At 41.8% G+C, this 25464-nt stretch overlaps 1 protein-coding gene across 2 annotated transcripts in view; it reads left to right on the forward strand.

The window, feature by feature from the left end:
* The first annotated feature begins 3863 nt into the window (after nt 1-3863).
* Nucleotides 3864-25464, forward strand: part of GLRA3 (glycine receptor alpha 3) — a 76710-nt gene continuing 55109 nt past the window's right edge. Inside the window, exon 1 of one of the 2 annotated variants that reach the window (XM_081208964.1) lies at nt 3864-4560. In XM_081208964.1, coding sequence (XP_081065090.1) covers nt 4490-4560 — 71 coding nt within the window. In that variant the 5' untranslated portion in view covers nt 3864-4489. The remainder of the gene's footprint in view (nt 4561-25464) is intronic. The other variant, XM_081208963.1, reaches the window with a different exon arrangement.

Raw genomic sequence — 25464 nt, forward strand, 5'->3', positions numbered from 1 at the left:
ACTCTAAAATTAACATGAGCTGCTACATACAATAGAAATCAGTGTCTTGAGCCTAGTTCTAAGTAGGTTTGTTGAGAAGTAAGTCTTACTAATTTCATTGATATTACAAGTAAGAATTATTAGGTTTGTATCCTGAATTGCTTTCAGGATCAGTGTCATTGTATGAAACTTTAAACAACTGTTGCCCTCAGTCCTTTCTGTTTCCTTGGTCTCTTGAATTGTGAGGCAGTATTAATCAAAGGACATTTTCTCTGTGGTTGTATGTTTAATGATAGCTTAAAGCCTCTGGGCTTGCACACTTGATTGAGTTACATCTTGAGGAAATTTTGGGGTCGAGAAAACCACCATAACTGACATAACTAAACCATTCTTAACTTTAAAAATAAACACGAAAATATGAACTGCATAATTCATTGCAATATAGTATTTTTCATTGGACTAGGCTACCGGAGATCAAACATAATGGATTATGTTCCATACCATCTTGTTTAGGGGGCTTAGAACATTATCTATCATTCCAGACCTTCAGCAGTCAGAGGTTTATGAGGAGGAACATAGCAAATAGAAATAACACCTATCCTCTCATCTATCATCTCAGAAGAGGAGAATCAGTTTAAACAACAGGCATTAATTATCTGAACAGAAGAGAAACAAGTATTGGATCAAATGAAGCTTTGCTGTCACAGTTCAGTTTGACATTTTAGTCTTTAGCCCTATATACACTGAGCTGGGAGTAAGCTCTGTTGAACTCTGTGGAGGCTACTTCTGAACAGACATGTATAAAATCGCTATGTTGACTGATGGTGCAATCGAAATGGTGGTAGGAAAGTTTTTGCCACCATCATCACCATGGAGTGGGCCTGTAAGTGAGACAAAACATGTATTTCATCATATTGGTTATTAGTTTTCCCTCTCCAATTGGTCTACCATCATCCCTCCATTTCACTACCTGTAGTTTCTCAGAAAACCAGGTGAGTGGTTTCGTCAAGACACTACTGCATCCTCAATATTGTCAAGAACTTGAACTCAATGGCAAGCAATGGCAAAAAGAAAGTGCTGAAGAACCATCACAAAGACATCTGAATCTATCATTCTCTGGGAACAGACCATTCAACTAGATAAGCCTGTAGATATTAAGGACATCAGGAAACCTAAGCCCTACATTATAGTGGTATAATTTCCACTGGGGGTTGTAACTGTGAAGACACATTTTCTTTTCTTTTCTTTCTTTTCTTTCTTTTCTTTCTTGAATTCTCAAGTTAGAAACCCATTTCTCTTGTTGTTTTAACTGGGTACTTATGGTTAATAATAATAATAAATTTTAGGTGAACTCAAGAAGTAGTTTTGGATCCCCCCCCCCTTTGAATAGCAGACCCATGGCCTATACAATAACATGGTTTGTTTGTTTTTGAAAAATTCCATTATTTTATTGTTGTTGTTTTTAAAAAGTGTACTATCTAGCACAGGGCTAACAAACCCAAAGGTTCCTTGGATCCGTGTAAATAGCTGTGCAGTCCAATAGAACCCAGGCATTGCTCGGCACTTGATTAGGTTTTCTTTTGATCCTTTGTCAGTTTTAGTTTTTATGAGTTGGTGTAGGAATAAAAAGTACAAATCAGTATACAACCTGGGGGGGGGGAATGTATACAGTGGTATCTTGGGTTACATACTCTTCAGGTTACATACGCTTCAGGTTACAGACTCCGCTAACCCAGAAATAGTGCTTCAGGTTAAGAACTTTGCTTCAGGATGAACAGAAATCGTGCTCCGGCAGCGTGGCGGCAGCAGGAGGCCCCATTAGCTAAAGTGGTGCTTCAGGTTAAGAACTGTTTCAGGTTAAGAATGGACCTCCGGAACGAATTAAGTACTTAACCCGAGGTACCACTGTACTTTTAAATCCAGTTGATTTACATGTGAAGAGCACATGCTTTTCCCAGTAGGTGTTAAGTGCTTAACTTTGCCTGGATCATACCCTAAGGTATGAGAAACCTATGTCCCTCCAGAAGTTGCTGGCCTCCAACCCATCAGCTGCCACCATTATGGCTAATGGTCAAGAAGTTAACCAGGAAATATGTCTAGTGGCGTTAACAATGAAAGAAACAGGAAAAGGATGTGAGTGTCGTACACAACATCTAAAGTGTCACAGATTCTCCATCCCAGCCACAAACAAATAGGTTGTGACTACACAGTCTAAACCAGAAAAATATGGAAAGTTTGAATGTATTGTGCATCCTCTGTCTTGTGTGTGTTCAAAGAGATTTTTTTAATACAATACTGCAGGCATTTCCCCATTCCACAAGCTCCCCATTCTATAAGCTTAAAAACAAAAAACAAGGCAATCAGTGCACCAATTCAAAATATGCCTAGTGAATTTAACAATGAGAAAAACCACTACTTACAACATGCTTTCTCTTTAAGAATTTCCATAGTGTTGAATAAGGCATACTTAGGATGGTGTATGTAAATTATAACTGCAGCCTATTTACACTAGAAACCTCCTGATAGTAGTTTTAATTAATACTGTGAAAAGAAAAACACATCTGCTTAAGTCTCTGTGGGAAACAGGACAAATTAAATGGCTTAGTTAAAGAAGTTAGTACTCCAAATATGAGGAGATGTGTTTTATGCCTCTTTTCTCACCTTTGATACATGCACATGCTTATCGAAGCTGATTGTAGAAACTAATTTGAATCAATTTTTTACATTTCTCTTAAAGTGCCAGTTCAGAGTTTCTTAAAAAGAAGAGATTGAATCCAACTAACTTTTACTCAAAGAAGACTCATTGAAAGTAATTTACCCCAGTTAATTTCAGTACATCTACTCTGAGTATAACCAACATTGGCCAGCCACCAATGTTTACATAACTAACAGCACAATCCTTATCATGCCTGCTCAGAAGTAAGTTCCATTGAAATTCAGTGGGGTTTATATGCAAGTACAGAGTTAGTAATGCAGCCTAAAATAATAGAATGTTATTTTAATGGAAAACAATTTCTAACATTATTCTTGTAGTGGGTGGATTCATTGCCCAAGATGAATGTGAGGAAGAATGCCTAAAACCAAATTTGAGTACTGTGCCTGTGTGCGTGTTTTTTAAACCAAGTCATTAAATTGGTCTAATTTTATAATTTAACTGATATGCTACCAAAAAGAGCAGAAGCCAATTTGTATGCATCCCAACCATCCGCAGAGAAGAAGGTTGTTCATGTTGCTTTGTCAATGAAGATAACAGTAGAAGCGGCTCCACCACCAATATACACATGTGGGCTGAGATCCTGAAATCAGTTACTGAGTAAACTCTGCTAAATACAGGAGGACATTCCTGAGCAAACATGCACAGATTGTACTGCCGATCCTTCTCTCTCCCTCCCTTCTTCATTTTAGATAACAGATTGCGCTGAACATTGATGGTTACTCGCCACACTTAGTGGCTGTAACAGTCCTCTTTCTGAACTCTAGGGCGAGTCATCCATCAACATCTTCGACCCGGAGAATCATGACAACCTCACCACATTTGTTCCAGATGTTTACACACACACACACACACACACACAGAGAGAGAGAGAGAGAGAGAGAGAGAGAGACCCCACTGCATCCACAACACCATTGCACAACATAAACTTTCCCGTCATGAAGAGACAAAGCACTAAGGGGACAAGTGTCCCTTCGAGCAAGGTCTTTCTTGTCTTTCCGCAACAGTAAGGAGCAATCCCCTTCCCAAACAACATTTCCCCTCATCTCCCTCCTCCTCCTCCTCCTCCTCCTCCTCCTCCTCCTCCTCCTCCTCCTCCTCCTTGAGGCGGTTGGGAATCCTTTCCTCCGTTCTTCTCCACAGCATCCTTGCCTAGAGGATCCCTCGTCAATCCCCGTGCTTCTGTGCAAACGCGCTCCCACCGAGCGCCCCTTTCTGCGTCTTCGCGAGGCAGCTCTGCCTATCTGCTCCGTCGTCCTGGGAGCTCCCCTGACTGGCTGAGGAAAGTCCACTGCTTTGATTCCGTCTCCGCCCCCTCCCCCTCCCCTCTCCTCCCCTCCCGAGCCCTGGCATTCCCAGTGTTCAGGAATGTGGCGAGCTGGCTTCTGGCCGGAGAAGGAAGGACCGGAGGAAGCGAAGGCGGAAAGTAGGTCTTCCCTGCCGCTGCTTCGCTTCTCCCGATGCCTCTGCTCGACCGCCTGGTCTTTCCCCCTGGGATCAGCCTCTCTCTTTAAATGCACAGCGCAACCCTTGGCGAGCTGGTTGCCAACAACAACCACCCCAAAATGCCCGAAGTCCCAGGCGAGGGAGAATAGACGACCCGGGGCAGAGGCGTGCTCGCGCGATTGGATTTACAGGTGCTGGAGGGTTCCGGGGAGCTCTCCGAGGTGCTGAACACTCGGCAGCCTCTCCAAGAGCTCTCAGGCTGAACTCTCCCTTCCTCCGCTTTCCCTCCTGGATTCCCTCATGACTCGGACACGTTCGCTTGGGAGGAGGTTGTGAATTCCTCACCATATCATGGCCCGGATTAGATACCTGCGTGCAGCTGTCTCGGGATTCTATCTGTGGGAAGCTGCGGTGCTGCTCAGGTGAGTCTCCGCTAGATCTCCCAGATGTGCCTTACTTGGTGTGATTGCGCGGCAGAGGCAACGGGACTCATGGACGGAGCTGTGGAAAATGCCTCTTCCACTCGTAATGCCCCCACAGACGTCGACTAGCCAGCGAGATTTATGTGGACATTCTGATACTGTTGTGCAATAGTCTCTTGCATCCCATACCATTGTTGTTTTGTACTCCTGTGCCTGACGTTTAAATTTCGCCTCCCCCTCCCCAAGTTTGGTTCTCCTGGAGTTCTGTATCCTGTTTTGTCCGCTATTCTGTTACGAAGCACAGAATATTACTGAGCAATATTTGAATTGTACAGTGTTTATTCAGAACTAGAAATATCTCTGTTATTCTTTCACACTGAAATAAATATATGACAATTAATCCCGAAGAGCCAAACCCAGGTCCCAATAGCTGCCAGCTTCACAAAGAAAAGAAAGAATTTGATATTGGATGGTTTTCCCAAAACTACACTGTGTGCTCTCTGAGTCAGATATTCAAATGTGTATTTTAGTGGGTTGCCCCACTCTCACTTGGGATATTTCATACAGAACCCTAAAAATAATGATTATAGCCCATCCCACAGTTCAGTTTACATGTCTGAATTTAAGCCAGTTTAGTTTTATTAAAATAAAATGCATCAAAATTGGCTTAAATCTAATAATTTTAACTTATTTAAAATCCAACTCAAGTACCTAACCATAAAAACTAGAACTAAGTGAGGACTTAAAGGAGTATACAAGCTATATATATATATAACCCTTCATGATAAAAATAAAATTCAAAACAGTGATATCCTGCTATTGTGAAGAAAAGCATGCCAAAATAATAGAAATATTAGGCTACTCATGTTTTTATCTGAAGAACTTTCCATACAGCATACATGACAAACATGCATGAGATGTTGAAATATTATGCACATATGCATATTCAAATAAAAAAAACATGCAGGAAGAAAACTGTTGTGTAAGTGAAATTCTTTTTCACATACAAATATTCATGAGCTGTGCTACAAAAACATGGAGGGACCCCTGAAATTAGCAAGTATCACCTGAAGCTTCTGCATGTTTGTCTGCATGTTCTTAAGCTGCTAATCTGCATTATGAAATGCAAAACTAATTTCTTTAGGTTGTGCCTCAATGTCATGATGGTTATAACATTAATGGAAGGGAATGGTATGAAATAGATCTGGTGATTATTTTATGGCATGACTGGTAAGATAAATCTTGTTTTTTTGAAGGGCTCATGTACAAAACAAGTAACTGAGCCTCCATTCTCAACTTGGTGAAAGGGTATTACAAAGGGCTCTTTAAACCATTTTTATTCAGTGGTACTATACTAGATGCATTTCTGAGAAGCAGAAGTCAACAGGGCAATTATACTTGAAGCCTTGCACCCCCAACTCATTTCAAGTTCATATTGACTCCAGAGGTTATTGGGTTATAACTTCAGTTGACCACCAGCCAGGATGGACTCATTTAATTTCACTTTCACAGACTGGTAAAATGATCAAACTCTGGTTAAAAGATAATAGCTATGATGGTACTAGGAAGGGTGAGAGGGTCAAAGGGAGGAACTCCTAATCAGGTTGTTATGGGGAAAGTGCACAACATTGTGAGGACATGAAGAGCTAGAGTGGGAAATGAAATGAAATGAGCCCTCACTAGATATACCATTGGCATGTTATTTACAAGCCACATATTTCAGCTTTAGCTGTTAATTTTATTTTACTAAAGCAGATGTGTTTTTTAATGTATGACAAAAATTATTAGGAAGCAGCAAGAAATGTATATAAATCTCTTGAAATAAAAAGTGCACACGCTTAAAATCCACTTACTTTGGTGGGACGTAGGTGCACCTGGTTTTTCTTAGAGTGAGAGAATGCCTGGTATACTATTAAAAAGTGAGGTACTAGTCTATATGCTAATAGTAATCTGAGTCTTCCCACGTTTGTGCTTATGTGAACCACTGATGCACAAGATGGAATACTTGCAGACACAGCACAACCCAGAGATACACACAGGCAGGGCTTTTGCAGGGGGAACTCACAGGAACTCAGTTCTGGCACTTCTCAGGTGGGTTCCAGCACCTCTCTGGTGGGCACCATTGCCATTCTAAGAGAATGAGAGAGGTTCCAGGATTGACAATATTTAATTTTGTGGGGGACAGAATGTTGAATTGATGAGAGGGGGATAACCATACAACTGTGGGGGGGGGTGGACAACAGAGTGGGATGCCTGGAATACAAGAAGATATTTGTATTTGTCTACCTATTTGAGTAAGTCACTTTTTCGATAACACTGAGAAGTTACTTAATGCCTCAGGTACTGGCGACAGAACTGTCTGTAGGCATCAACTGAAAAATTAAGAATATAATGGGACTGAGATCATGTCCAGCTTGCTCCCCCGAAGAAAAAAAACCCCTCAACCCAGCCCAAGGAAAACCCCAAAATGGAGAGGGGCATACCATCTCAATGACAATTGAGCATGCTCACTGGGCATGGAATGTTAACTGCTTGTTGGAAGGGAAAAGAACAACTGGGGAGAGGGAGATGTTATGGCTTGAACCTAGAACAGAAACACTCCTCACCTGCTTTTTTGCCATGTGCCCCACTTGTTTGGAGAGTAGAGGCAGTAGTCTCAAAATTAGTCAAATGTGCCTAACATCACCCCATTCCATGTCCAATACGTAGGGGCCAGCAGACCTGTATATGCTGAAGATCAGTAGACAATACCTCTGATCTTTTTGTGGAAAATGTACTTCTAATTTTGGATAAAATTTCGCAAATGTGCCAAAACTTAGGTAATATACTTTCCTTTTTTTAAAAAAAGCCAACAATAATGAGAAGAGTACATTTTGCTTTTTTTATATATAGATGCCACAATGCTTCAGCCCCCTATCTGAGTGAGAGAGAAATAATCTCAGACAATAGTTGAGAGGTAATGACGCATATAAAAGTGTTTGTGACAAGTGAGAGTGACCTCTAGTTTGAGGGATCTGTTCTTGAGTCACAACAGGGAAATGGAGCGAGTGGGTGTGTTGAGCAATAACGTAGGAGCATAGAATATAAGAGCTATCATCCTATAATTTAAAGTTAGAACTAATTTTCACTTGGAGGTGTATGTTCTCATCCAGCCATTCTTACAAGAAATTCACCAGAATATGTATTATGTGAAAAATCTCCAGAAGCAGACTCTCTTTTTTTTGCTGCATTATTCTGTGTGGTGAAATAGTCTTTTAAATGCATCCCAGTGTGAAATATAAGACTACTGTTTACCAAACCATACAAAGCATGAGTTATATTCTCACTGCTTTGGATTCACTATGTGTTCATCCTATGATAATTAAAGGTTTTATAGAACAAAATAAAAGACAGAGAACAGGCATGGGATGAGATGAGAAGGGAAGGAGTTTGTGCAGTTTTAAGATGCAACACCTAGAGTGAAGTGAGACTGAGTGAAATTATGTGGATGGAAATTTCTGGCATATCACAAACTCTAATAGCAAACTCATCTGATGGGTGCTGAAAAGACTGTAGCCAATTCAAGGCCACTGAAAAACAAGAGAGCAGTATCTGTATGCCCAGGGGTCCCCAAGGTTTGCAGAACTACCAAAAATATTGGGGTGGGGGGACTAAACAGCCAAAGGAGGACTGTGAATGCTCAGTAGTAATGGAATGCTAAATGTTGGAACAGGGAATGGAATGGAGTAGCCTAGAAGACCACATGGTTGGCTAGCTGAACTCATGAACTGGAGCACTCCACACTGCAAGATTTTATAAACGTTGTATAAATATACTTGTATAAACATAATTAGAAATAGTTACTATAAGAAGCATGGCAACATGCCCAGGATAGTGCTTTATGTTCCTTTTCCCCATGAGTGAGAATACTGAGCAATAAAAAGCACTGATGTTTATACCAAAGTATCACATTTAGATTACTTAATGAAATAGGGAACATGGGAGCTTGCACGCGCGCGCGCACACACACACACACACACACACCTCAACCAGTCTTTGCCATCCTATTACCCTACAGATGTTTTGGGTTACAGCTCCCATTATACCTGACCATTGGCTATGATGGCCAACACTGATGGGAGTTGTAGTCAAAAACATCTGAAGAGCATCAGGTTGGTGAAGGCTGCCTCACACTGGGAAGACATTAAGGTAGGTCATATATAGTTCATGCTCGGAAGGTTACTATTTCAGAAATAGGAAGCAAATCTCAAAATGAATGTATATTGGGCTCCGAACTACACCAGGAATAGGAAACCTACAGCCTTCCAGATGTAGCTGGACTGAGCTAGGCTGGCTGGGGCTGATTAGAAGGTCTCAGGTTCTCCAGGTTGCTCTAGGATAGGTTTCCCAAACATGGGTCTCCAGCTGTTTTGGGACAGCAGTTCCCATCATCCTTACCTAGCAGGACTCAATGGGGCATATTTTTGCATCTCTAATTTTCTTTGTTATTTCTTTTGAATTCTGAAACATATATAAAACTTTAATAAACATACACCGTATTTTTCATTCTATAAGACGCACCCGACCATAAGACGCACCTAGTTTTGGGGGGAGGGAAACAAGAAATAAGAAGCCTCCTGAATGAAGAGGGGGCGCTCCTCCCTCTTTGCTCAGGAGGCTTTGGGCAGCGCTCCCTCTAGCTGTTCTGGCTTCTGGGATAGCCCGTGAAGCCTCCACAGGGGAGCGGGATGAAGGCTCCCCGCTGCCCTGCGGAGGCTTCGTACAGCTAAGCCAGAAGCTAGAACAGCAAGAGGTAGGCAGGAATTAGGTATGTTCTAAATGCGCCTGCATTGCACCTAAAGGACCAGGTGCATAACAGGGGTGGGGACCTTGGTAATATGGCACCCTGTGTGAGGCTAAAATTTGGGCCAAAGCCGCCTTTCCAAAGGGGATGCTGGGCTTTGGGAAGGAGGCACAAGGCTCTGGCAGAGTCCTAAAGTTCTCCTGTCTTCTTTCCAAAGCCGGGCAAGCACTAGCTAGACTTTGGGAAGGAGGCCAGAAGACACCTCTTTGGCCCCTGCACCCTGTGTTGGGGAACCGGTCACATTGTCCTAAATCTGCATTTGTACATAATCTAGAGGTGATTCTACCTTGTTGCTAGAAGTATAAGGGTCAGAGGACCTGTTTTCAGCTATGGCTCAATAGATATAGCCAGGCAACAGTAATCTATGTTCTACTTAATAACCTTGCATCTAGACTGCTACAATGTGCTGTATGTCAGCTGCCCTCGAATACTATATGGAGATTGCTGCTAGTGCAAAATACTGATACCAGGATCTTGATGGACCTGATAGATGTAATGCCATGTAACACCAGTCTGAAAAGACATGTCCTGGATGCTTATTCTCTACCAAGCCTGATTCAAGTTTTTTGTTTTGACATATAAATTCCTGAGCAGTGTAGGACTTGGTTACCTGAAGGACTCTTCTCTGTTTTTTAGTTGTTCTCTCCCCCCCCCCCCCGAAAGCAGCTCTGCATGTCTGGCTTGTGTATTATTATGTTTACAGATAGTTGGAGGATGGTTGTGGTTGTGTTATGGTTTTATTATTGTTCTTGTTTTAATGTTTTGACCCATTCTAAGGTCTTCAAAAGCATTAACACTATTAAGGGGAAGTATTTGATTTCTATGGCCTTCAAACTTTGCAGATGCATTTAAAGTAGGTTTTCAGCCAGAAATAAAAAGTTAATTCCAAAAGTTCAATATAGGGGAATTAAAATATGTGCCATCAAATACTTCCCATTAATAGTGTTAATGCTTTTGTTGAGGGGAAAATCTGAAAACTGGAGAAAAGATTGTCCTGTTTTCATATTATTTGACTATGTTTTTTACAGGAAAAACATGATATAGGCCATTATTCTTTTAGTTCATTGTTTAGTATTTCCTATATAGCTGTCTGCTACTGCCACTACTTTATGATTAAGAAAGCTAAGGATTGGTACAATTAATCTGTCACGAATCTTTATGCTCGTTTTCACATTCTATTCATTTTCTTCACAAATCTTGGTCAGGGCTTCAAATTCTTTGACAGCTATGGTTTCCTTATATGTTTCAGAAATTGGTCTAACAATATCTCATATCAAAAGAAAATGAAGTAGGATTGTTCTGCTTTTGGAAAACCAGTATTTTGTTATCTCCTTTGATTTTTCCGCTTTCACACTCTGATGTATAGATATGAGTAGCTGCAGAAGTGCACACCGAGGCTTGTTAGGACATAGCTTCAGAGGCATTCTGTGTGAAGCAATTCTGGCCCACTATGCTGCCTGTCCGTTTAAATCCCATTAGCATGGCTTACCCTGATACAACTGGCATGTAGAATTGCATACAGCCAGGTGACCAGGCAAGGCCTCTGTTATGGTGCACCACAGATGTGTCATCTCCTGTACTAGTTTATCCCACCATCTTTTCTCCAATGCCCATGCAAACAGTCGATTGCTACACTTGTACAACTATCAGGAATATGTCTGTTACCAGCATAATACCATTGGTCATGTTGCGCTAGAAAGCGGATTGGGAATTCTGATGGCCACAAAGGTAGCAACCTACAAAGCATTCAAAAAGGAATTAAAATTGTTCCCCTCATCTTGCTCCTGCCTATGCTTCATTTAGAAGCATAGTACAGGCTTCTAAATGGTTTTGTGATTATTATTATTTTTAAATATTCTATTGAATGTCCAGTACAAAAAGGTTTAAACCTAATAATAAAATTACTAAATGTGACCAAAGCTGCAGATTTCAGATGACTTCATCTTAGCCAAGTCAGTGAAAATGAACTTAGCTTAAGCTCTCTTCTTGAAGTCATGGGAGCAATGGGACTGCCATGCCAAAACTAGAAATTGAACGGCTCCATGCAGACTTTGACACATTACAGAGTGGCTATGTGATTGCTCTATGGTACATAAGACCTTGTTAATTCTCTGCATTCCACATTCTGCACACATGGACTCAACGCACATTATCGGCTTGCCCATAGGAAAGTCTAAGTGAAATAGTTCATCTTTCAGATGAAGAAAAAGCCAAGGCTGGAAACTATCATGGGACTTGGCTTTTTCAGTTTATAAGACAACCAAATTAAAATGATGCTTGGATTTCTATTTACATTTCACACCTCATGCTGTGCTAAACTCATTTTCCTATTATTAACCATTCTTAATATGTTCCAAGCTAACTGACTTGCTCTACAAATAGAGGTGAGTCACTCTGGAAATAATATTGTTATTCTTTACAACACATGTCACTAGAATTCCAAACCACAAACCAGTTAAGTAAAGAAAAATACAAAAGTTAGTGTCAGTTTTGATCCCTTCAGCTTTAGATATTAAGGACTTTAGATATTGATGACTCTATACTACATGGACTTGTGCATGGAAAAGCAATCAAAGAATGTGCAAACTCCTCCAAAATACTACTAATTTCCCTATGGGAAAGTGAAATTATGAAGCAAGGCGTGAAGATGCAGTAAACTGTGCCATACTAGATGCTGCTGCTTACAGTGGTGCCTCGCAAGACGAAATTAATCCGTTCTGCGAGTCTCTTCGTCTTGCGGTTTTTTTGTCTTGCGAAGCACGGCTATTAGCGGCTTAGCGGCTATTAACGGCTTAGCGGCTTTAAGAAAAAGGAAACAAACTCGCAAGAACTTGCAAGACGTTTCGTCTTGCGAAGCAAGCCCATAGGGAAATTCGTCTTGCGAAGCGACTCAAAAAAGGAAAAACCTTTCGTCTAGCGAGTTTTTCGTCTTGCGAGGCATTCGTCTTGCGGGGCACCACTGTACTTTTAAAGCCCCACATCAGGGGTGTGCAAGCTCTGGCCTGAAGGTCTGATTAGGCTCACCAGGCCTTCCCATGTGCCCACAAGGCCATTTCAGCCAAGCCAACTCAGTCAAAATTAGGGTTGCAAGCACTGCTGTCCAGCTGATTAGAGGTGGGGCTTCCATGGGGCTTTCCAAGACCACAGGTAATGCCTTTGCCCTCACAATTTGATTTCAAATCATGCAAGCAAAAAAAGGGTCACCTGCACACTTGTCTAACTCGCCCAGTTGTCAGAATTGCACACCTGTCCAACTTGGCATATGGGTGGTGAGAGAGATAATGATCTGGAATGATCTGGTCTCCATCCAGGTGCAGTTTCTCACCCTTGTCATAAATACCTGAAAAGGGCTCCTTACTATTATCAGCCTGTCCATGCTTTAGGAGCAGCAAAGGGGACTCTTTCTTGAATTCCACTGTCAATTCCGCTCATTTCATTGTGGCACCCCGTTTGTGGAATGCTCTCCCACTTCAATACTTAAAGATATATCTATTTTAGCCTTCACCTCTGTCAACCCTTTTAAAATTGTCTTCTTTTACTGGTGTTTTAAGAAGCGGGCTTTGGTTTTACTGGCGTCTTTTATAGGTTTGGGTTTTTTATATTGTTCCCCACTCTGGTTCTTGTATTGATGAAAGGCAACATAAATCTTTTTAACAGATAGATTGAGAACATTTACTAATATACACAGTGTACAAAGAATCAAGTACATACTATTAGCTAAGTCAATATGATTAATAATTATTGGTAAGAGGGTTACATGATGTGCATGTCTGATAATTGTATGGTTGGCCCACAATTCAGATTATGAGTAATTAAATGTACCATATGCTTCCATGTACAGTGGTACCTCGGGTTAAGTACTTAATTCGTTCCAGAGGTCCATTCTTAACCTGAAACTGTTCTTAACCTGAAGCACCACTTTAGCTAATGGGGACTCCTGCTGCTGCTGCGCCGCCGGAGTACAATTTCTGTTCTCATCCTGAAGCAAAGTTCTTTACCCGAGGTACTATTTCTGGGTTAGCAGAGTCTGTAACCTGAAGCGTATTTAACCCGAGGTACCACTGTATAAGACCACGTTATTTGCTTTTTAAAAATAAATATATTTCAGATAAATATTTTAAGGGCAATGTAAGTTTAACAGTTAATGTGCAGAATAACTGGCCAATTTGCAGTCTTATGGAGAATGTGCCTATTAGAGATTATGCGTAATGACAGAGGAATGTGCAGTATTAAGGCAATATATGCATGCTCTCAGGAGCCTGTTGGAGCCAGGGGTGGCTGCCCTTCCCTCAGGGAAAAGTCCTTGCAAAGTATTTTCTGCTGGGTGGTGCTGGTGGGAATTCTGCAAGGGCATCTGGAACACTCCACTCTTGCCAAAGCTTGGCAAGTGAGGGGGGGGGGGAAGCGTTCCAGAAAGCTTTGGTGCTGTAGATCAGCAACAAAGCAGAGCTTCTCCACCAGTGGTTGAAGCAGTGGGGTAGGGTAGGAAATGCTACCTCTTGCATCTCAGCAATTTGAGGCAGCTGCTTCACCCCACATCATTCATAGGACAGCTCTGGCAGGAGATTATTTATTTTGACCGGGAAATTTGCACAATTCCCTCTTCATAGACGAATTATTTGCACGTTTTCTATGAGGCCTGGTAAAGGTGCACAATGGCAAGTTGTTATGCACATTAACTGCCCACTTTATATTCCCCCTAACACATATATGCGCTAACTTAACAGAGAAAATAAGTGTTAACTCCTGTATTAATGCACGTTTCCAAATAGTAATGATTGCTGGTTTTACTGGGCTAAATTTCTCCTTGAACGGTGAAGTAAAGATATTATAACATTCATTCCTCACTAATTCCACCGTCCATTGGAGCACTATTTATCTTTCTATTGAATTATCTTCAAACATTATTGAGTTTGGTGGGCCTCCAATGTATTCAAGACAGAGTTTAATTTAAAACTGTTATGCCCCACATTTCAGTTATCGATAACTGAAATACATCATCACTTCTCTAAGTCACTTACAAAGTAATAAAGTAAGAGTTTAAAAACTCAACAGTCATTTAAGTGTCATAAGGAATAATAAGTCAGCCATATTTTCAGAAAGCTACTAACTAGCCATGGGTCATAAAAAATGAAGTGTACAGTATTAGAAAGTGTTCCAATAACAAAAGGCATCATTGCTGCTCTATTATAATTTTAAGGTTAGTCTTATTCTGATGGTAAGTCAATTGGTTCCAAAGGGTTGGGATCTCTATGGACAAGATGCTGCCCTTGCAGAAATTTTATCTCCAACATAGATAGGATATGAAAACAGCTCCTTCACTAGATCTTTATGGATGGGTGGGTGGGTGGGTGGGATTTTACAGAAGGAGATATTCTTAAGATACACAAGGGCTCTTTAATGGTAAGAATCAGCTCCTTAAATTTCATTCTTAAGTTAAGACCGAACCAGTGCAGGGGTTGCAAAAATCAACAGAATTATTCATCCATCTTGTTTTTTGTCCAAGATCCAATATCCCCCACATTTTTCATCTGTTCTGCAAGAGTAGCCCTATGAAAAAAATGTGTTGTAACATTTGCAAAGGCTACTTGGCCACAACTCATCACAGCCATGACATTGGGGTGCATTGATGGGGCTCTTGATAGGTCTAGCAAGTGCCCCAGCTTTTCCCCATTGATTCTGGAACATGATACTCATCATCACCTGATTCTGTTTTGCAAAGAATGTGGCAGCATGTCAGAAATCAGAGCAAATGTGCACAAATTGGACAGGGAGAGGTCAAATTTAAGTCAGTCCAGAGAGATGAGATGCTGTTGACAGACTGAACCATTTGTGTGCTGATTACAAATTGATCATGTAGCTTTCCCCTCACAAATGATTTCTTCTTCTTCTTTGGTGATCACTTGTAGCCAAGTTAGATTGTGTTCCATGAACACGGTCTTAACAGTGACTCCATAAGTGACTGTGGAGGCCAATTCTGGATCCACACGTCCTTCCACAGTGGGGACATACATTTCCGGGTGGGAGTTGATCATGGTGAGGGTTTGCCAAACATGCCTTCACACGTTTCTCTGTTTCGTCCTGAGTTTGAGTATCTTCCAAGTCCATGACACCTTTGGTAAATGATTACAAGATGCCAGCAACCTTCTCCAAGCTCAGCCTCAGATGAGAATTTTGGAGGCTGCAAAAGCTCTTCTGAATGGAAAAATAATCTTCTTCAAGTCCTTCAATTCTTCTCCAGCTCAGACTAAAATCTGACTCCAAAAAAGTGGTCAACATCCTTCCTGCCAGCACCTCTTAAACAAACTCCCACTCTCCTTTACTAAATTTGTGGCAACAGGAGCAACAGCAGGACATGAGGGTAGGGGAGATATTCTCCTCCCTGCTTCTGTGCTCTGGCATGCTGTGGATGAAGGGCACAGTGGCCCTTGAAACTTAATAGTCTTCACATTGCAGTAGCCACTGGGTAAACTACCAGTCCAAAGGGCCACCTAGACTTTCTTCCTGGCATGCTGTTCCACAGCACACCTTAGTAGTGAAGAGAGAGAGGAGAAAGGAGAAGACCTCCATCCCTTCATTGTCTCCATGTGCTACTGTTGTTTATGTCAGTGCTTCACTGGAAAATAAAGAGAAAGGGGGATTGTGTTTGGGGGCTGCGAGGGAAACTGTCTGAGTGATTGGTAGGTCTGGCAAAAAGGGGATGGGATGATTATCTAAGCTTTGGATTGTCTCAGAGTTCTTGCTGATTTTTTTCTTTAATAACTTGTATCACTTCTAAATTAATCCAAAACTGGGGAGAGCTTGCCCATCTCTACAATGAAAAAAGGAAGCATATATAATTTCTGCTTTTTCCTACACACACATACACAAGCAAAATGAAAGGGTTTTCATTCCCATGGCTTCAAATTTTCTAGAAGTTTTACATCTCTCATCTGGAGGCTATTGATCTAAACCATCCTGTTTCACTTTGAGGAATAAATTAAAACAAAAGAAGAAAATATATATTGCAGCTGCATTGAGAGCCTTGTAATTTGCCTTTTGCAGTATTTCAGTTTCATAGTTCACTCAGATGAGAATAGATTTTGATAAATAACATGGAATAGTTGTAGCTCTGTGCAGCATGATTTATTGATGATATCTCCCACCCACCCTTTCTTGGTCAGGAACACTTTATGTTGACGGAGCCTTTGGGATTCCTCTCCTCTTCAAAATATGAATAATGTTATAATGTTTAACCAAACAGTATCATCCTGTTTAATTATTCAGAGGAGTTTAATTTTCTAGCATTTGGAATCAATGTGCTATTATGAAATAGCAATGCATTTGTAAAGAAAAAATCAATAGCCTTGGTTTTAATATAGCCTAAGCTTTTAAAACCAGCATTTTAAAATCTTTTTTATTTTATTTTATTTTATTTTACAAGCTCTCCATACTGCTTTTCACTAAGTTTAAATCCCATGGGATCCCCCTGCCTTCCATTATGGTACTAAGAACATCCAGTATAACCTATAGCAGGAGTGGGGAAATCTCTTTCTATGGCCCCAGAGAACTCCCCAGATGTGATAGGCCTCCAGTGCCCACCAATTCTTTAAGAAGGTCCTGATCTGCACCACCAAGCATCAGCCAGGTGATGGCTTCTCACAAGACCATATTTGTATATTGCCCAGGGGCTACAACTGTGGGGAAAGGAGTATGGTTGGGCACCTTCATTCATCTCTTTGATGGGAGGGACCCAGCTGCAGTGTCTCCTTCTCACCTTCATTGGCATATTGCTGAAATCCAAGAAGCTAGAAAATGTTATTGTCCACATCTTTGGCATGGAAGAGGAACTAAAATGTTTCCCATCCATTCATATAAACAATGTAGCTCTCCAAAGCCAAGTTAGTGAAAATTCTCTTGGTGACCTCTATCCAGTTTCCATTTTACCTTCTCTTAAGACCAGCCATTGCCAACCAACTGCTCTCTAGATTCATTGGACTGCCAACCCCACAGAGGCATGAGAGTGATGGCTGGAGCTGGTAAAACAGTTTGAATTTGATATCTCACTTTATCACTGCCCGAAGGAGTCTCAAAGCTGCTAACATTCTCCTTTCCCTTCCTCCACCACAACAAACACTCTGTGAGGTGAGTGGGGCTGAGAGACTTCAGAGAAGTGTGACTAGCCCAAGGTCACCCAGCAGCTGCATGTGGAGGAGCGGAGACACGAACCCGGTTCACCAGATTACGAGTCTACCACTCTTAACTACTACACCACACTGGCTCTCACTGGTAGGCGTTTGTAGTCCAAAATATCTAGAGGGAACCAAGCTGGTGAAGGCTGGTCTAAACACTTGAAGTCCAAGTGTTGTGTTGTTTTTAAAGCTGCTAATAAAGATATGCAGAACATGAGGAGAATAATTACATGCCTTCCTCATATATAAAACTTGCATTATTACTAATGGAAGCTGTAACTGCAATGGTAATAAAGAAATGTGCCTTTATATTGTGCAACCACTCATTAAAGAGTCTTGTTTTGCAAAGGCAGCATGTGATATAACTGGGCAATTCTTCACAGAAACTATCTGTGAGCAAAATATGTCTCATTAGTTTCTTGTTAAGGTTCCCTGCATGAATTTGTTTTTCTGTCAAATATATAAATACATAGCCGCTAACTGTGTTTCTACTTACTCCTTCACTTGCCGATGTTACAGTAACTAGAAGTGACCTACAGTGGAGCTAGGCTAGGCTAGCAAATCTACCATCTAGGCTAAACATATATAACTTAGTCATTGTGACACTGAACTAAAAACCTGAAAAGCTGGGGGGATGTTTTGTTTTGTTGTTTTGTTGTTTTTTGCATTGTCCTATGTCAGGAACAGGCAGGAATCTGAAGGTTGTGCAGAGGAGGCAGAGGGGCAGGAGAATGATTCAGAGAATTGAGCCAGTGATTTGAGTGGTTTTGTTCCACCTGTGAAGCAGGGAGAAAAGACTCAGAGGTGGGGGAAGAGTTGCTGGAAGGTGCAGAGGTGGAAGAGGCGGTCCCAAAGAGAGTTGGGCTGTTAGAATCTCCTCCATCGCCTCCCCTACTGTCTCAAAGGACAAGGAAGGGCTTAAAGTTTCAGGAACAGTTGGAGATGCAGTGTAGCAGAAGTTGCTGGTTGCTTGTTGTGGCATTTGCCCATTCTTTTGGAAATGTCTGTACAGGGGGAGAGAAAGGGTAATAGGTAGACCAATAGAAAAGCCAGAGGTAGAGCCTACCTGTTTTTTAAAAGACTTAGCCAGAGGTTTAGACAGTTGGGGGAAAGCAGTTGGGGAAAAGCAGATGGGAGTTAAAGCAGTTGGAAGACAGATGGAAATAGAGAGACAGTGCAGTTGGTTCTTGTGTGAGGGGAGGTAGAAGAGTTAGAGAGAGGATAAAATAAGACTAAGAGCGTAAAGGGTAACAGCGTTTCAAATGCATTTAAAGTTTATTTGTGTTTGCAATAAACTACAATCTTCGTTGTTAACTTGAGAACCTGACTGAGACTGAGTGGTTTACCCGGGAGAACCTGGTTGGTGGCAGCGGATTAGTGGTGTATGGGTCAATAGTCTGTGAAACGACCAGGGGCTCCGTACGAATGCCACACTTGTGCACACCATGTCAGAGGAGGGGGTTTAAATGTGCTGAAGGGGGCATGGCACGCTGTTGCTCCAACTGTTGGGTAGGAGCACAGGTCTGAAGAGGGACGTGCCTAGCAAGCTCTTTAGTAGGAGTGCAGCATGTAATTCTTGTGCCTTAGGAGCTGATGTAATTTAGTGCTTTGCCAATAAAGAACTAAATTTCTAGTTGTGTGTCGTCCTTGTGGGGGCTGGATGGGGCCTCTAGACAATGTACTATATGTTTGGAATGTTACTTGTGTATTTGGGGTGTATGGGGTGTTCGGGGAGGGGTAGTACATTTGGTGGGTGACATATCATGCTCCTTCTGGGATAGTTTGTCCACCTTTGGTCCCCACCCTGCACTCAGCTCTCCCTTGTGGCTCCTAGAAGCTGTTGGTACGTGACAGCAGCCACACCCTGGGAATGGCTTCAACTGGCCAGCTAAACCAGGTGAGGGTATCTGGTGGGTCTCAGCATAGAGTTGAACACCCCAAACCCATAACAACACAATACTCAGATTTTACTTGGTAAGGAAGCACTTATGGTGACTTTACTGTTTTATTGCTTCCAGTCTCTAATCTAGAGGTGGGAGAAGAAACTAGTACCTAAGCTTGTTTGTTTGTTTGTTTTTCTTCTGCCCTTAAAAATATTCTGCAAATATTTTTTTTTAATAATGGACAATACAAATACAGGTGGCAGTATTCTTCACAGTTCTTTGTCAGCAGCAGACTTTGATATTATTTGGGGTGTTTCTGTTTGGAAGGACAGTTTCTTAACATGTGGCTGTCATTTTTTCCTAACTGCTATTCAAGAATGATGTCCTCTCCAGCTGTGGTCAGACCAGTATAGTATGGTATGTTCTTCAGATGTAGTATACATGTTTGATATTCAATATGCATGCCCACACAAGACTGATACTTTGTCAGATGTAGACATAAACTGATATCAGTTTTTCCTTCAGTGCACTGCTTATAAAACTTTGATGTTGTTAATGCCCATCTACTGTAAGTACTTGCCTATTTGCCTGTGCTTGAATGTGTTTCTTCCATGAATTCCCTTATCACACTCCACTGAAAAGTCTTTTCCAGCTTTTAGCAAGCATTCAAGCTGAAGCTGCTCTTTCATTAGTCAAACCAGAAATATGGGTGTTTAGGTCCAAGGTGGGCTCCTTCACAGCACCTCAGAATGCTGTAAATGATTCCTTGATGTTAGGGAAAGTTGGATGGTCATCTCTCTGGCATGCATTGTGTTCAGTGCAGCTGTCGGGGTTATCTTGTGCCCTAGGCAAGGCTAAGCACTTGCATCCCACCTAAAAAGAATTCTATCCAGTGGCGTAGCGTGGGGGGTGCAGGGGGGCCGGCCGCACCAGGCGCAACATCTGGGGGTGCGCGCTCGCACTCGCAGCTCTCTGCCCCTACCTGGGTTAGGGGGTGCAAATTACTTGCCTTGCCCTGGGTGCTGACAACCCACGCTACGCCACTGATTCTATCTTCAATTTTCAAAAACAGATACCTTGTGGGGGGGGGGGAATGAAAAGCACAAAACTTGAAACTGCTAAATTTCATTTAAATTGCAAGAATAAGTAACACAACAATCTTTTATTATCTTTCTCAAATGCAGAAGAAGATGTTTTAGCACACAAATCTTTTTGAATCATCTTGTCTCTAAAAAGTTTCAATTTTAGGCACATCAAAATATCACTTTGCATGCCTTTTCCTTTGCTAATTTGGCCACTAGTTCCTTCAGGTCAAGGGCTGATGCTTGAGCATGTTCAAATGATATAATTGACAAACCAAGTAGTCTCTTTTGAAACATTGTTGAGCATATGTAAGTTCTTATAAGTTTGCACTTTCAGAAAGTGCGGTTACCACATGCCACTGATACTGGAGGTGTTTAGAAGGACCCTTAGAGCAACATAAAAAAATTCCTTCCAGTAGCACCTTAAAGATCAACTAAGTTAGTTCTTGGTATGAGCTTTCGTGTGCATGCACACTTCTTCAGATACACTGAAACAGAAGTTGCCAGATCCTTCTATATAGTGAGAAGGTGGGGAGGGGCATTACTCAATTACTTATCTTAAGAAGTGTGCATGCACACGAAAGCTCATACCAAGAACTAACTTAGTTGGTCTTTAAGGTGCTACTGGAAGAATTTTTTTTTATTTTGATATGGCAGACCAACACGGCTACCTATCTGTAACTGGAACCTTAGAGCAACAGAAACATTAGGCACATTATCCAGGAATTTTTGTTGTCATATGAAGAGAAATACTTTGGAAGTCCTTGAGCTATTGCTGTAAGTTCACAGCACAGATCTTCAGCATCAACATATTTGTTTCCATTGTGCATTAAGGTCCTTTTCAACTGTATGTCAGCCTATATAGCTCAGTTGGTTAGAGCATGGTGCTGATAATGCCAAGGTTGCAAGTTTGACCCCTGTATGGGACAGCTTCATATTCCTGCACTGCAGGGGTTTGGACTAGATGATCCTCAGGGTTCCTTCCAACTCTATGATTCTTGGTATCATTTGGTTTTGCACTCAAGCAACAGCATTGTGTCAGTGTCTTGGGCCTAGAAGAGACATATTGCTTTCAGTTCAGTGCCAGGACTCAAGTCATGTACTACAGATATGAAGAATCAAGAATGCCTGAGTTTGTGCAGAGTATAGGCTGGTTTTAAATTTACACCACACCTAATTCTTAGTGTTGAGGCTCGGGAGCAGGTGAAGCAACAGCAGAGACTGAGTGCCTCATAAAGAAACATTTTTTATTAATCAGGTATGACTCCTAGTAACTGGAGTAATACTGTGATGAGTACTGAGTGATGTATTGAGGGGTCAAGCACTTGTAAAAAATAGTATGAAGCCAAACACTACATTTCTTCCCCCTTCAGGGGTGTTTTGGGTTCTTTTCAGCACAGACTGCTGTAACCGTTCTTTGTATTTATTGACTAGATTATTTTTAGGGGACCTACAAACAATTCTATTTAAAATAAAAATAAACTAACATTGTAGTTGAAATAGGTTATACTGGGACTGTGATCTTCTGTGTATGTGAACATCCTTTAGAATGTCACAGAGAGTTCAGAACGCACAAGAAGAGCAAGATATTAAAAATGACACTTTTCATGCTGGGCCAAGATGACAATTTTGCCTGGGAGAGAGTTGCTTTTAGTTGTAATTCTACTGCAGAGGCTTCTTTTAAAGGAAGATGAACTTTGTGCACAATGAGTTATCTGGAACAATCGGGTGCCATATGACCTCCTGGGGTGAAGAGTTTACTTCAGGGGAGATATTGTTTTATCCAGATTATGGGGTGCATAACAACACCTCAAGCACTATGCTGGCAGTTTTAGGTAAGCTGTCTTTCTGTAGAACGTACCATAATAAAGCTACGTTAGCCATGTCCATTAACTTCAATTGATCTAATCTGGACAAGAACTGAATGCCACCCACACATTTTATCTCACTTTCAATTTTCCTTCAGCACCTTCTCTTGCACTTTTGCCTCAGAAGAAGGAGACTTTCCTCTAGCCATTTTTACTCAGCATACAAAAAGATTCTAATGCTGGCATTAGTCCAAGCAAAAGGGGGGTGACATAGCTAAAGGGCAGGGCAGGCTGTTGCACCAAGGTCCACTAGTGGGTATGTGCCCCACTGTTTTAGAAGCACAGCTGTAGCGTCATTCAAATGGATTTAGAAGAAAATGATGTATTCCCCCTCCCCTGAAATGTGTGACACAGGTAAAATGTAGAAGAGTATTCTTATCTTATTATTTTTATTTATTTAATATACTGCCTTTCATCAGAAGATCTCAAGGCAGTTCACAGAATAAAATACAGGGTAAAACACAAGTAAATAATTAAACCAAAACAACAAAACAATAACGCCCCCCCTTCCCACAGATACACTTAAAAGGCTGTAGAGTATTAATCAGCCCAAGGCCTGGTTGAAGAGTAGTCACTGGAGGCTTAATACTTGTTTTACTCTTGTGGTGTCATTGCTGCCACCATGCCAAATTGTTGTGATGCAAAGCCTCTTAGGGAGCTGTGTGTGATATGGTTTAAGCTGTAATGTGTAAGCAGCAAAAGTCACATGATGCAGGGGTACTTTATGTGTTTTTCCTGTGGGCCGAGCTTTCATAAGGAGTCACCTACTTCAACGTTTGTATGAAATGGATTTGTGTTGCTCTAGGAAATGGCTGAGACAAACCGTTGAAGTAGATTCAGAAGAAAGCATGTCGAAGGATGAACCAAGTTAAAAAGACAAGAATGAAAGATAATGGGTGGCATCTTGTTCTGAAACTCTAATGCTTTCCCCCTGACATTAAGAGGTGTCCTTGACATTGGGTGGCAGTACATGGAACAGTTTTAATCTGTGATACAGCAGTAGCTCTGTGCAAATGGTTGATCCAACATGCGTAAAAGGGATTGGGATTTGATCGCTTTAGCCAATTTCTCTCTACCACACCCTCAAAGTCTATGACTGCCAGTCAAATTTGCATAGGCACCTTCACGCATAAAACCCAACAGGGGTGGCTCTTGCTGCAACATCCAAACACTTAATTAATGGCACCTGCTTGTATTCAGCTGCATGTTCAGACTCTGAAGCTGCAATCCATGCCCATTTAAATGGATGTAAACCCAGCTGAACACTGTGAATATATGCACATGGCTGTGCTACCAAGTCCATTCCTATACAGTCATACCTTGGTTCTCAAACAGAATGAATTCTGGGAGTCCGTTCGACTCCTGAAACTGTTCGAAAATCAAGGCGTGGCTTCCAAGTTGCTGCAGGAGCATCCTGCAGCCAATCGGAAGCCACACAAGGCTTCCAAAAATCATTCGAAAACTGGAACACTCACTTCTGGGTTTTGATCATTTGGAAGCCGATTTGTTCAGGAGCCAAGGCATTTGGGATCCAAGGTACGACTGTATGTTATTTATACAACACAGCATAAGTACAGAGAATTCGGCCATTGGTGGGTGACTGGGGGAATCTTTGTATGCATTACCAGTCAGTCTTGTAATTTATTCTTGTGTAATGCCATTAGTCATGGTGGCTATACAGTGGTACCTTGGGTTTCAAACACCTCGGGTTACAAACACTTCGGGTTACAGACTCCACTAACCCAGAAGTAGTACCTTGGGTTAAGAACTTTACCTCAGGATAAGAACAGAAATTGCACGGCGGTGGCGTGGTGGCAGCAGGAGGCCCCATTAGCTAAAGGGGTACCTCCAGTTAAGAACAGTTTCAGGTTAAGAATGGACGTCTGGAACGAATTAATTTCTTAACCAGAGGTACCACTGTATGCTACTTCCAGAATCAACAGAGGCAGTTCTCTGAACACTACCCACTGGAGAACAGCAGTGAGAGAGGGTAATTACTCTCAAATTCAGCTCTCAAATTCAGTCTTCCCGTGGATATCCAGTAATCTATGGTGGCAAATAGAAGGTGCTGTCTCTGACCCCTGCTGTTTCCCTCAGCAAGTTGCAGGGTGACCATTTGCTGTGGGTTGGGGAATGCTGCCCTAACTGTGTAGGTTCCCCACACAAAGAGGAGCTCTGGGAAATCAGGATTATATGTGGTGAGGGAAGGCCCCGTGAACAGGAAAAGGCCACAACTTGTAGCAGGTGAGGGAGGGGCCAAAGCTTAAGGTAATCACTTCTACTCCCATGTTCTACTATCGTGAATCCAAGTGGAGCAGCTGTTGCTGTCCGATGAGGAAGTTGAGAAGCAGAGCATGGAAGGCACCACATGTGGGGAGCAAGCTGAGAGGGAGGATGTGGCCTCCTGTGCATTTAGATGTTGGGGAAATGTAGGCAGTCCTACATTAGCTGCCTATCCTGCTCTAGCCCTGGAGCAGCAAGATTCCCTAGCAATGGACGAGGGTTTTAACCTGCCAGGAGGGGAGTCTGGGCAGCTGGAGCAACAGCTTGGGGGACTGACCTCCATCCCATCATTGAAAACTCAGGGCTGCCTCTGCTATTGGTAACAGATACATGCTCTTCATAGAAGCTTGTGCCTCCAAGTGTGTCAGCCTCACAGGGAGAGCACGCCACAGCTGAACTCAAAATCTGACAGGGACGTGTGACCATTTGTTGGGACATCTTTGCAGCTTTCATCTAGTTTTAGATCCCTGATGCTGATCTTAAATTCTCTAGCTGTGCTTTTGGGAATCTGTACCCATAGCCTGACCTCTGCCATTGTAAGCCTTAAATAAAGCTTTCCTTCTTACTCTCATGTAAGAACCTCTGTTGTTGCATTTGGGCCACTTACTCATGAGTTGAACTCCTGAATAGGGTTTATATCCCATGGAAATATATTTCACAATGGGAGTCATTCACTTATTGGGCATCCCAGATGAAATATATTAAAAGAGCTTTGGTACAACCTTTTCCCACTAAGCCACAACTTTGGTTTCCACTGATATTTGCTTAGGATGG

Source organism: Podarcis bocagei (assembly GCF_964188305.1).
Source record: "Podarcis bocagei genome assembly, chromosome: 9".
Lineage (NCBI taxonomy): Eukaryota > Metazoa > Chordata > Lepidosauria > Squamata > Lacertidae > Podarcis > Podarcis bocagei.